Genomic DNA, 14,449 nt, shown 5'->3' on the forward strand with positions numbered 1-14,449 from the left:
CACTCCCTCCAACCACTAAATCCCTTAAACTAAGTCCTAGCCGGCAGCTTGTCGATGGTCCCCCCCTCCCATTTGCTTTGATCTTTTCCATGTACTGTATATTTTAAAACTCAACAGTTTTTACAGTTACGGCTTCGGCGAGTAGGCGGTTCCATGGGTTAATAACCCTGTGGGGTGAAAAAACATCTGTTCTGTTTTACAATGTGGCTTGTCTAACTTGAAACCGTTGCTCCTTGTTCCTGTTACAGCTGACATTCTGAAGAAAATATCCGGATCAACACCCTCTAACTTGTTCAGTACAGTATTTTAAGTTTCAATGAGATCCGTCTTGTCATCCTCTCATTATTCCAAGGGTTAGCTAGCTTTTTTGACTGCTGCTCCTACCTGTTGTGCAACTTTCAGTGAGTGGTGGATTTTGACTCCAAGGTCCTTTTCTTCATCAGTCTGCTGTAATGTACTAGCTCTATCTATGAATCCATCAACTTTTGTATTTCACCTTGTATGTATGTATTTTACCTGAATAAATATTTGTATTTGTAATGTTATTAATTTGGTAGTTGTGATGTGGGTTGTTATACCCCATATGCAGCGTCTTGCATTTGTCAATATTTAAAAGGATTTGCCAGTCTTCTGACCATATGTAGAATTTATGTAGATCTCTCTCTCTCTCTCTATATATATACCTTGGATGATGAGCAGGCACAAAACTGGTGAGAATGAATGGAATATTCTGCATTCTTGAAAGAGAAACACAGCTGAATTGTAAACATTTTATTTATTAAAACAAGACATAATAATATTTAAGTTAATATTGATACTGATGATATAGTATACTGTAAACCACAATTACCTGATCCTCTACTTGAACTTCATCATTATGGAATCCGAGGCCTGCTCTAAATTACAGTATGTTCAATCGCATCTTAACAGACACCAATATGTAGCCATCAATTTATATATTTATTTATTTATATGCAAGGTACAATGGATTGTGAAAGTACAGTACATAACATTGGTGTTCTTAAATTCTTACTACCAAATTAACTCCATGTAACCTACCTTACCCCAAAATGTCAACCCTTGTCTTACTACTTTAAACAATGTCTTACTATTTTAAACAATGTCTTACTATCTTTAAACAATGCTGTTTGTTGATCAAATTGTATATTTGCTATTTTCTGCCATGTTCCCCCCCCCTTTTTTATTTTTTAGTTTTCAACACTATGTATACTTAATGTCAATTAGTATTAAGTTTTAGTCTAAGTGTTCCTCCCTCCCACACCTTGCCCAAAACGCTATGCGTACTAGTGGCTTTATGTATTGTATGTACTAGCTCTTTCTTTAAATCCAACATTATGTTTGTAACTCATCTGCAATGTATGCAATGCACCTGTCCTGAATAAAGAATCTGAATCTGATATAATTATAATTATAAACCCCCTTAATTATAGACCTGTATTATTGACAAGTGTAGTGGTAAAAATATTTGACAAAAAATAATTCAGATTCAGATTCTATATTCAGGTAAAGGTACATACATTGCAGATGAGTTACAAACATAATGTTGGATTTAAAGAAAGAGCTAGTACATACAAAACCTAAAGCCACTAGTACGCATAGTGTTTCAGGCAAGGTGAGGGGAAAAAAAAACACTTACACCAAAACTTAATACTAATTGAGATTAAAAGTATAAATTGTGTTGAAAAATAAAAAATAAAGAAAGGGGGGGAACATGACAGAAAAGAGCAAATATTCAATTTGGTCAACAAACAGTATTGTTTAAAATAGTAAGACATTTATATGTTGACATTTAGGGATAAGGTAGGTTACATGGAGTTAATTAGGCAGGACTTAGTTTTTATCTTAAACTGGTTGGGAGAGGTACAGTCTTTGACATGATTGGGAAGGTCATTCCACATTCTGGGTTCTATATTCCACATTCTGAAAAACTATAAGAATGAAATTAGGTACTTTTTGGTTTTACTTTTGAATACATTATAGGTTGGACAGTTTTTTAATTCATTAGGGAGTGAATTAAACCAAATGGGTGGAACACCTGGAGAAAAATTGTATGTTGACCAGACCACACACTAGAAATTGAAGGGACGACGACGTTTCGGTCCGTCCTGGACCATTCTCAAGTCGATTGTAATGAGGAGGTAGGGACAGGAAAAATTGTATACCTGTACAGTAATAAAAGACAGACAGTATGGTTTTCGATTTGGAAGATCCTGTATAACAAATTTAATTAATTTCTATGTAAAGAGATTTCTATGATTCAGAGAGAGATGGCTGGGTTGACTGCCTTTATCTGGACCTAAAAAAAACTTTCAACAGAGTTCCACATAAGAGGTTGTTCGGGAAACTGGAACACATGGGAGGAGTGACTAGAAGGCATCTAACTTGGATGAAAAATTTACTGACAGAAAATGAGGGCAGTAATCAGAGGCACCGTATCGGCCTGGATAAAAGTCACAAGTAGAGCACCACAGGGTTCAGTTCTTGCACCGGTAATACTCACTGTACACATAAATGACCCTATCTACCAGAAAGAATACAGAATTATATGAACATATTTGCTGATGATGATACTAGGGAGGATAAAACTAAATGATTGTCATGCCCTTCAAGAAAACCTGGACAAAGTAAGCATATGGAGCACCACTTGGCAAATGGAATTTATTGTGAATAAATGCCATGTTATCGAATGTGGAATAGGAGAAAATAGACCACACACAACCTACAAATTATGTGAAAATGCTTTAAAAAATTCTGGTAAAGAAAGAGATCTATGGGGTAGTTCTAGATAGAAAAATATAACCTGAGGACCACATAAAGAACACTGCGAGAAGCCTATGCTACGCTTTCCAATTTCAGAACTTCTTTTAAATACTGTACATGGATAGTGAAATACTAAAGAAATTGTTCATGACAAACTGGAAAAGGTCAAAAGACAAGCAATTAACTGACTCCTGGAACTGAAAGACAAGACCTATGAGGAGAGGTTAGACATTAAATATACCAAAATGAGAAGATACTGTAGAAGAAAAAGGTGATATAATCACTGTCCACAAAATAGTAATGGGAATTGACAAAATTGATTGGGAAGAATTGCTGAGGCTTGGATTTTCATGAACAAGAGGTCACAAAGTCAAGCTAAACAAAGCTGCCAAAGAAATATAAGAAAATTCACTTTTGCAAGCAGTCGTAGAAAGTTAAAACAAGTTAAGTGGGAAGGTGGTGGAGGCCAAAATCATCAGTAGTTTCAAAGCGTTATGCAACAAAGAGTGCTGGGAAGATGGGACACCACGAGAGTAGCTCTCATCCTGTAACTACAATTAGGTAATTAGTAACTTAGGTAATTCATATTGGCTTCATTTAATATATAACTCCTGTACCTCCAAATATACTTTACCTCTATAATATGCTCTATATTTATTATGTATATTATGAATAAAGTACGTATTATTATTACTATTATTCATAATACCAGAACTACACACATCAAGTCAAAGTTAAAATGTACTCAGGATAGTACTCCTGTTTGTCATATTTCACAATAATTGTTGGATTAGCTTGATTATTAACAGTGGAATCAAAAGGAAGATTAGTGGCTCTGTTAGCGGGAGGTCGCACCATAGACGAGTTACCAACAGTCGATGTTCCTACTGCAGTACGTGCTACAAACATGTATCTCATGCCAGTATTATCAGGACGACAGTATTTGTAAGAGTAAGCTGCATCCGTGGAGAAGTAGGTGCCTTGCCCAAACGACTGCCCAGAGCTAGATCCATGAAGTCTCCAGTCAAAGTTTTCAGCACAAATGCTGGAGACAACATTTTGTCCAGTGCCATGGAAGAGTTGTCGAACATTAACTTTTGATTCATCACCATAAACTGTTGTCATTTCTTTGATCTTGTTCTGTAATGCTCGCCAGAGGAATGGATTTTGAATTCGTTCCACTTTCAATACTTTTGAACTCTGCACTCTCCTTGCCAGAAGGCCTACCACAGTTTGGTACTCAGAAGACGTGGGAGCCAGAGCTACCAGACGCACACGCTCCTCAGGTTGCATTACTTCCCAGCATGAGGGAAAATCATCAGTTTTCTGGTCCCTTCCCTTATCTGTCTTCTCATCAGGAAGGTGAGGTTCAGGCCTTCGCCGCACCTCTCGACTAACATTAGTGCTCTGGTTGGTTTGTATCAATGTGTTAAAATCGAGAATGTAGATGAACCGTGAATTCATAAATGAAAGAGGCACTGATGGGGTCTGTTGAAAGTGCTTCTCGATGTCATCTGCTGTTACACTACTAACTAAATAATTTTTTCCTGCAGTATCAGCATTGCCATATTTAACCCATTTCTTGTTCACATCCAAAAAATACCATGTAAAAATGGCAGGTTTTATTACTTGGTCAGAGATAGCCTGTGTACACAGACGACGAATGTTCAAGATCTTTGTTTTGGATGAGTTGGTTAAGTTCATTGCTTTCAAGTTCGCATGCCAAGTGTCACGGCCCATCAAGATAAGAAGGCCTCCAACAGAGATTTCGAGGGTAGCTGGATCAAGTCGAGGAAGGTCGACACCATCTTGTGAAGGGTCACAGTAGGCCCGTTCGAGGCAAGTCACCTGACTAGGGCGCAGGTTCAGCCACCGATTTCCTTGTTCACTGACCTGCCAATGGAAGTGTTGTGTTGAGTGAAGCCGGTGGCATCCACTTCCCTCATACTTGCACATTTCTTCTACCGAGTAGTAACAAATTTCTGGTATTGGAACATCACCCTGTAAGTAGTGTGACCATAACGTTCGACGGATTTCCTGTTTTACAGGAAGGGTTTCAGCATGATCAGATGGTTTGTCTTGGCCAGATATTTTGTCCTGTGGAGTATCAGTATTTAATTTTAGTGATTTGCTTTTCTTTATAAACTTTTCTGAGCTACTTTTTTCATCAGATAATGAACTGTCACTTTTGCTATCACTGTCAGATTCACTTTCATCTTCAGTTTTGGATGAAGAGTCACCTTCACTGCTGCATTGTTTACTGTTCTTATGTATGAAGTTTCTGGATGGCTTTGATGCTTTCTTTTTGGTGTTTTTCTTATTTTTTTCAATGAGGTTCTTAGTCTTTGTAGGGACTCCCTTAGTAACCATTTCTGATACTTGCCTTTTAAAACACATATTAGATGAATCCTTATCCTCAGTTGAAGACTGTTCATCCTGAGAGAGGTTGGGATTAGTGGAGAGCAGAGCCACTACAATGTCACGAGGGGACTCATTGGTAGGAAGACCATGAGTTTTCAGTAGCTGGCAGCAATCAGGGCTCAACAGGTTGTGGTTTAATTGACAGTCAATATGAGAGCATTTTGTAAGTCCCAGCACGAAACTCAGACATACATGGAGAGCCTCGCAGTCAGATTGGTCACAGTCTCCTTCATTATAGTCTCGACAAACTTCAAGTTGTTTAATGTCACATGGTGACACTGATTGAATTATGCGTCGGAGAGTTGGGATAATAAGATGATCCAGAAAGAGTGGTTTTAAAACAGATATGTTATGATCTGTCATCCATTTGTGACCTAACACACAATTCTGTTCATGACATTTTGTTAGAACATAGTTTGGACAAAGATGTAAGTCACTGCAGGAAGAGCGTCTTTGACATCCCTGCGTTCCCGAGTGTGCCGTACAAAACTTGATCTGAGGCTTCAGCTCAACAACCTCATCATTTAAATAAAATATTTTGTTCCAGGATGAAACAAGTTCTCTCACACTAGATGGCTGATAGCTCTTTTCTTCCATGAGTTGTAAAAGACTGGCAGAGAAACTGGGAGACTTAGCCAAACATTCCACCAGACCTTCAGGAGTGACTCTGGTGGCTCCTCTGTATGCATCATGCTGCGGAGTATCTTCATATCTTCCTTGTTGTTGCCACCGACCTGTATAGCACCTTTGCCTTTGTTGTCCCCAACTGTTGTTGTAATGTCCTGGAATGCCTTCTCTTCTTTGCTGAAAATTAAATGTATCAATATGTTTACAGGGCATTAACAGATACTATAAGAATGGTTTCAATCAAACATAACTGCACACAAGCAAATGTGACTATAAAATTTAGTAAAGGTAAGAAACTATAAAAGTATATACAATTTTGGCTGTGTAAACTTGTGAATATGTAAGCTTGAAAATCTAAGAGAAGAAGCCATGCTTGGTAACATGTACAAAATTATTAAGCACAGTACACAATGAAACCTTATGGAAAAATACTATTATATAGATGAGTTTAAAAAAAAAATCCTTACAATTTGATGTTCTGATTAACTTCTAATACTATTATTTTTCACTGTTCTTCCAGACCTAGAAATGTGAGAGATGGAGCCCAATCAAAAGGAAGTGAACAACAGCAATCTAGAAATTGTGAGGGCTGCTGCATTATCTGCTCTGAATATAAAAATGTGTGGCAGTAAAGTAACTGTTACTGAATAATATTTGATCAATGACTTAAGTCAACAAAAGTGGTAATATAACCGTCACAAAAATCTGAGTGAGAATTTCTCATAACACGGCTCCTTATCTTGTTCTGCTCAAAATGTGTGGCAGCACTTACAGACAAAGATTATTAAAAAGACACTTATTCAAGTTCAAGTACATTTACTGAGACAATAAGATGCAATAAGGATAGAGTAGCTTAGGCAACTTCTACCCTCCTAAGACACTTATCTGGCAATAATATGAGCACAGTGAAATGGTCAAGAAATTTAAGTTCAACCTCAGACTTAATTAGAGAGATATTCCAAGTTAAATGATTTCCCTTGATTATACTATGTCTTATTAAAAAATAAAACCAGAAAGTACCTAATTTAATCTTCATAGTTTCCTACCTAGTGCCTTAAACTCACAGTGTATCTTGTGCTACCCACTCCCCCAATATATGTGCCTAAGCCATTCAATTTCACCATTGTAACTACTGCTATCATCTCATGTCATGGTTGTTATACTGACTGCATATTTTACTACAATATACCTATAAATAATCTTCAAATTATGCTACAATGTACCTGTTGATAATCCTCAAATTTTACTATAATGTACCTACTAATCTTTGTCAAATTTTCTTACGATGTACCTGTTAACATTTTTTAATTTTGCAAGAAATTAACTACTTAAAATTATCTGTTAGATTAAGGACATCAATGCTTTGTACTTTCATAAACCTAATGTACCTTCTTGTATATACAGTATATAAATAAAATAAAACAAAATATTCATATTATGCAAATACTGTACCTATTTAATACAATTTACTTTTTCAACATTAAACAAAAATGTTTAATGTAACAACAAGATTGATGAACGAGGGATACAAGTGAAAGGAAAACTTTATAGGTAGCAGACGTCTTGTTGCCTTGAAAACATCTATAGTTTTCAAGGCAACAAAACACACCCGAATCCCTCACTACAATACCAGTTCTTGCAGATTACACGAAAATCACTCATTTCTCACGACTACAAAATCTGGTAGGATAACTAATGGTTTAAGAAACTATTCAAACTACTTGAATGTTAATTTGGGATAATGGGAAAAACTGCAATATGGTTTGGTTTCCATTGTTGGGGACAGAAAGCCTAAAGTTAGGCTTAAAGGTACCTCATGGCCAACTGCTGACGTCTCTCAGGATGCAATCAACAACAATTGTCTAACGCCCAAGCACTTATTTATTGTTAGGGTAGCAGAGAATTAAGTGAAAGGATATGTGCCCAACTATCTCTGTTCTGTCTGGGGATCAATCCCAGGTCCCTAGGTTGTGAACCAACGACACAGACCACTCCGCTATAGAACCAAACCAAAGACAAACAGCAAGAATAACTAGAAAACAAAATCAAGCAAATGAAATATGGGAATGCTCTTTCAGTCAAAATTTTAAATTGAAACCAAATATTACCCCACAAGAAACAAGAAGTCCAGAGCATTAAATATTAAAAAATAATATCAACTTTCGAATCAAACAAGCAGTATCTCAGGCTATTTTTCAAAATGTTTATTCAGGTAAAGTACATACATACAAGAGGTGATACAAAAATTGATTTTTGTATCACTGATACAGAAATACAGTTTATTTTGACTAATAAAAGCTTTACACTCTGCAGTGATCAACTCAAAAGCTCTGTCAGAGGAGGATGGGGGAAATTGTGTGATCATTATGCAGGAACTATTGTAAAACTGAGTAAACTATAGCATTAACTTATTTTATTTGCATGGAACTGCATACTTCTGTATGCAGCATGTGAACTAACATGCTGCATACAGAAGTAGGAAAAGCAACATTCAGGTTCAAGCAATAATACAATTATTTTTAATTTAGATGATTCTTTAAAAAAGCAGACCTCATCCAGACTGTAGAGATCCCAGGAAAATGAAAGCTATATAAATGCCTAACCAAGCAAATGTAAAGTCCTATGCCTAGACAGTTGTGGTTCAGTTCTTGAACTTGTTGACAAATGTTAAATTGTGTAACTGTAACTAGTTTATCAAGGCTGTAATGTGCTTAACTAAGTATGTTTTAGGGTTCAGTTCCTGAGCCTATTATGTGCCTCTGTAACCTTTTACACTACCACCCACAGAATGGGTATGAGCTGTATAATAAATGAACTTAACTAAAAACAGAACAAGTCAATCTCTTTTAGGTTCAATCCTTTTAAGTCCCTCCTTTTACTTATCTTTGAGTAGTTAGCTTCAAGGAGCCGATGGGGCTCCCCACAGAAAACCCTTTTCTGGGTGAGCCCAGGAGGCTTCCTGACACCCTCCCTCCCTCTGGTTGGTGGTTTTCATCTTTCAAGAACTGGAGTGGTGGGCTGCCATCTCCCCCCCCCCCCTCCCTATGTGCTGAAGGGGGTGGGGATGTGCTAACGAGCAGGAGTGCTAGTTGCATGAAGTGTTGCTTGTTGGATTTCTTTCTAGAGACTTATTTTTATCTTTTCAGATGTAGATTGCAAAGGTTAACCAGACAGTGGTCTGTTTCGATTTGCCTACCTCTCTGAGTCCTTCCCTGATCGATGGCAATTATGACAATCTTTAAATGTAAAGTGCTCATAGGCCATTGCTCCTTGTACCTCTCTGAGGGAGACCAAGTTCTGGCTCATGGTCCCCGGTTGGTATAAAAATTCCTGTGACTGATGACCCCAAACTAATATAGCACGTATCAGTTCGGATAGCTTCAGGGAGCCGAGAGGACTCCCCACAGAAAACTATGTATATATTTCCTAGCTGTACTACCTTTAACCAATTTAACAGAATGATAAAGAAGTGCCTAAATGATATGATGTAACTAATTTATAAATCTACAACATTGAATAGCATAAATCTCCTAAATATGTGAATTATATTTGCTGTTTTTTTTATGTTGTAAAAATATTATAAATGTAATAAAATTTACAGTACTACTTCAGAATCTTAAATAAAGTAGTCTACTCCTTAACAGTATGAACCTAGAAAACTATATCATTACTGTATAGTTGAACTAATTTTAATTTACATTAAATAACAATAATAATAATAATTTAATTAAAATACAGAGGATCAGATTACAGCATGGTAGTACAGTGGAGTACTTTATTTGCTTATTTTATAATGCTGCAAAATATGTACAGCATTTTGAGCATAACTTAAGGTAATGAGTGTAGTACTTACTTTTGCATTTTTGGGGTAATATTTAATACTACATTAGATGTAAGCTAATATATAAATCTCCTATTATAAAGTATTTCCCTCAAATATATTATCAACAGCAAAAAACATTAACCTTTAAGGTGTGCCTAAAATGCTATTACAGTATAAATAAACTATTATTATTATTATTGAAATTTTTCAATCAAAACTAGTTTGGAAACAAGATACAGTACTGTACAAGATGAATGTGGATTTTTTTGTGAAATGAAGCCATATAATTCCTCACGAAAGTAAACAGTTGGTGTCTGATGCAAATGATTTATGATGCCAACTCATCGGTTAGCTATATATTTACATTCAGAACATTTTAATAACATAATAAAAGCTTGCATTAACATGTAGACATCCCGGCAAAATTAATAAGGACAAATATAAATACCAGTATGATAATAAGTGTTTCACCAAATGTGAGACTCACATCAGGATATCTGACACCTCGTCTCCTGCCTCGGAAGTGAGCACCTCTGCTTGGACTGCTGTTTGACATGGCAGCATTTTGTACTGATGAAGAACAAATTGGACTCAATAATATTGTACTCACAATTATTCAACTTGTCTAACAATAAATAAATCTGTAAACATTGTTTTGTATGTCCTGCTGATTTACTCAAAGATGAGGTTCTATAAGCCATCCATTTACTGGCCATATCCAGTCACAATAGCGAGGCACTGAACTTTTTTTTAACACATTTTTATTTTTTTTAACACAACAGTTCAAGTTCTAGTATGTTTATTGAGACAATAAGATACATCTCAAAAGGATACCAATCTTCGTGGTGTAGTGATAAGACACCACCTGGCGTTCTGCGAGCGCTTTGTCATGGGGTTCGTATCCTGGCCGGGGAGGATTTACTGGGTGCAAATCCTTAACTGTAGCCTCTGTTTAACTCAACAGTAAAATGTGTACTTGGTTGTAAAAACGATTCTTCGCGGCAGGGATCGTATTCCAGGGACCTTCCCGAAATGCTACGCGTACTAATGGCTGTACAAGAATGTAACAACTCTTGTATATATCCCCCCCCCCAAAAAAAAAGATAGAGCAGCTTAGGCTATTTCTACCCTCACATTTTGATTTGAACCGACTAAACTTAAAATTTACTAACATGAGCAATTATTCTGCTCATTAATTTAATAATAATATATCATAAATATATTATTTATACACGTGTACATACCTGAATTTACCTGAGAGCCACTAACACTGTAGTGGGGTCATTGAGGACAGGAAACTGGTGACTTGTTGACGATCCCAAAATTTGCTCAGAGGATTTATTCCAGCTGGGCATTAAGATTTAAAATTTTTGGCATTTACAGCTTAAGCATGTAGGTACAGAACACATATAAAAGCATCAAGAGGAAGTGGTGATGCTATGGGCCAATAGGCCTTCTGCAGTTACTTCCATTCTTATGTTTTTATACCCATTGGTTTGTGTTCTGTCTTGTGCAAATGTCAATCACCTCACCCAAATGCGAGTATAAGTATGGATGTGTTTACAGGTTACAGTTGTGTGTGTAAACTAAAGTCTTTGAAAATGTAATAAGTTATCACGAAACGCGTTCAAGCGTCACGTCTGACTAGAAATAAAAATTAATTTTGGAGAACTGATTTTTCAATTACCATCGACAGTGAAAAGAAACATAAGAAATATTGAGAAAATTCGTGAGAACTTCCCATCTGGATTACTGTATTCACACATGGAGACCTCACCTTTAATCAAAGAAGCTAAAGGCAATATGAAAAGCACATGGAATACCATCTCTAATATCCTAGGAACTAAACAACACTCCCACAACCAGATAACACTCTCTAAGGATGGCCTTACACCGTCATCTGACCTAGAAATGGCGAATGAATTTAATAGCTTCTTTTCATTGATTGGTGCTAACCTTGCAAGTAAAATCCCACAGACTCAGACACATATCAACACATATCTCTCAGGCAGCTATCCAAACTATCTTCTCCTTTCACCAGTCAGCCCGACAGATGTTGTGTCCATCATACACTCACTAAAAACCAAAGCTGGGAACATCAGTGAAATCCCATCCATTGTATACAAGAGCGCCTCCCATGCCCTTGCGCCACCTATAGCTCTGCTGTTCAACAAATCCCTTGAGTGTCATACCTTCCCTGATATCCTTAAAAAAGCAAGAGTAACGCCAGTTCATAAAGGAGGTAATCCGGCAGACATAAACAACTATAGACCAATATCGAACCTACCCATACTATAAAAAATATTTGAAAAAATTATCTACAAACAGCTCTTCTCCTATCTCGTAAAATTCGACATTCTTAGCCCCTGTCAGTTTGGCTTCCGCTCCCAAAAAGAGTACCAACGATGCAATTATTAGTCTCCTTGATATAATTTACTCAGCCCTTGACAAAAATGAGTTTCCGATTGGACTCTTCATTGACCTGAGAAAGGCCTTTGATACTGTTAATCACGATTACCTCTTATGTAAACTCCATCATTATGGAATCCGAGGCCATGCACTGGACTATATCCAATCCTATCTTAGTGATAGACACCAATGTGTAGCCATCAATAATATAACCTCTCCCACTCTACCAATAACCGCTGGAGTGCCACAGGGCAGCATCTTGGGACCTCTTCTATTTCTTATATACATCAATGATCTGCCTAATGTCTCTAACATTCTGAAACCTATTTTGTTTCCTGATGATACTACCCTCATTTACTCCAACCCCAGCCCACATACACTAAATAATGTTGTTAATAATGAACTAAAAAAAGTCCACTTATGGATGTCAACCAACAAACTAACACTTAACATATAAAAGACCTACTACATCTTATTTGGAAGCAAATCTACAAATGCAATTCAGCTTCAGATAGACAATGTAAACATTAGCATTAAAAATGACTGAAAGTTTCTTGGCCTATTCCTAGATAAGAGACTCAACTTCAGTACCCACATACAACACATAACTAAGAAAGTCTCTAAAACAGTTGGTATACTCTCCAAAATCAGATATTATGTACCTAACTCTGCTCTCATCTCTCTATATTATGCACTAATCTATCCCTATCTCAACTATGGTATCTGTGCATGGGGTTCAACCACTGCAAACCACCTCAAGTCCATCATCACCCAGCAAAAATCTGCTATCAGAATAATATCAAATTCTGCTTTCAGGCAACACTCAGCCCCCTTGTTTAACTCCCTAAACATGCTAAACATAATCTCACTCCATAAATTCTCTTGTGTCAACTACATTTACAAAACCGTTCTTAAATGCAAATCCTGCTCTGAAACTCTTCCTGGACAGATGTAATAGGACCCATTATCACCCCACCAGAAATAAATATCTTTTTGATATCCCCCAGAGTTAAACTTAATCTGTGTAAACACTCTATGCAAATAAAGGGACCCAGTTTATGGACCTCACTCCCTACTGAATTGAAAAGCTGTCCAACTTTTACATCATTCAAAATCAATACTAAAAAGTACCTAATTTCATCTTCATAGTTTTTCACCTTTTGCCTTAAAATTGCACTGTATCTATTGCTACCCAATCTCCCAACCTTTATGTTCCCAATTTGAACATCTTTACCATTGTGATCATTGCTGTCTTCTTATATGTGCTGCCAATCTGCTGTATGGTGTTTATAAATCTTGTTTATCTGTATCTATTGCTACCCAGTCTCCCAATCTTTATGTACCCAATCTGAGCATCTTTACCATTGTGATCATTGCTGTCTTCTTATATGTGCTGCCAATCTGCTGTATGGTGTTTATTAATCTTGTTTATCTGTATCTATTGCTACCCAGTCTCCCAATCTTTATGCACCCAATCTGAGCATCTTTACCATTGTGATCATTGCTGTCTTATATGTGCTGTCAATCTGCTGTATAGCGTCTATTAATCTTGTTTAAATTACCAATCAAGCTGTCAATGTAATCAATCAGAGCTTTAATATAACAATGTGCTTTAATATACCTACTAAGCTCTCTCATATCATTTTTCTCTTGCAATGTATTTGTTATCATTTATCAATTCTGATAGAAATTACCTACTTAAAATTATCTGTTAGATTAATGACCTGCCCGAAACGCTGCGCGTACTAGTGGCTTTACAAGATTGTAAATACTGTACTATTCAATGTATTCTCACAAACCCAATGTACCTTCTTGTATATATATAAATAAATAAATAAATAAATAAATAAATAAATAATGTGATAGAAAATTTTTAACACAGAGCAACAAAAATTATCCCCGAACTAAGCCAACTTCATACTAGGAAAGGTTCAGGACCTCACGACTATCAACACTACAAACCAGGTATTACAGGCTGATCTCATTGAGGCCATTAATATACTGAAGAAATTTAAAAATATTTACCTGAATTACCTAATCCAGATTGCTTGGGGCAACAGCTTCAACCTCAACAAGCCACAATGTAGACTGAAAACAATATATGCTTTTTCCCTCATGAATAGAATAATAAACTCATGGAATCATCTACTAAACAAAACCATAAATGTCAAGATGGTACTATAGCTCAAAATTTAGCTAGAAAATATCCTCAGGGATTAGGAGAATGAGGGGGAAGGTTTGGAGGAGGGGGGGGGGGGCTTTTGACAAGCCACCAGATTCCTTTCCCCATTGAGGCCACTAAAAATGGTGGCATTCAGGTAAATTGTGAGGGAAAAATCCTTCATAATAAGTAATTTACACTGAAAATCAGGCATGACAGGGCAGATC

General features: G+C 36.6%; 1 protein-coding gene across 6 annotated transcripts in view; it reads right to left on the reverse strand.

Annotated features, from left to right (window-relative positions):
• Nucleotides 1-756: 756 nt before the first annotated feature.
• Nucleotides 757-14,449, reverse strand: part of LOC123744890 (protein mono-ADP-ribosyltransferase PARP12-like) — a 16,578-nt gene continuing 2,885 nt past the window's right edge. For 3 of the 6 annotated variants that reach the window (XM_045725109.2, XM_045725111.2, XM_045725110.2), the window contains 2 exons: nt 10,101-10,222; nt 757-6,006 (listed from right to left, as the gene is read on the reverse strand). In XM_045725109.2, coding sequence (XP_045581065.2) covers nt 3,505-6,006; nt 10,101-10,222 — 2,624 coding nt within the window. In that variant the 3' untranslated portion in view covers nt 757-3,504. The remainder of the gene's footprint in view (nt 6,007-10,100; nt 10,223-14,449) is intronic. The other 3 variants (XM_069311684.1, XM_069311685.1, XM_045725112.2) reach the window with 2 other exon arrangements.

Source organism: Procambarus clarkii, chromosome 70 (genome assembly GCF_040958095.1).
Source record: "Procambarus clarkii isolate CNS0578487 chromosome 70, FALCON_Pclarkii_2.0, whole genome shotgun sequence".
NCBI lineage: Eukaryota > Metazoa > Arthropoda > Malacostraca > Decapoda > Cambaridae > Procambarus > Procambarus clarkii.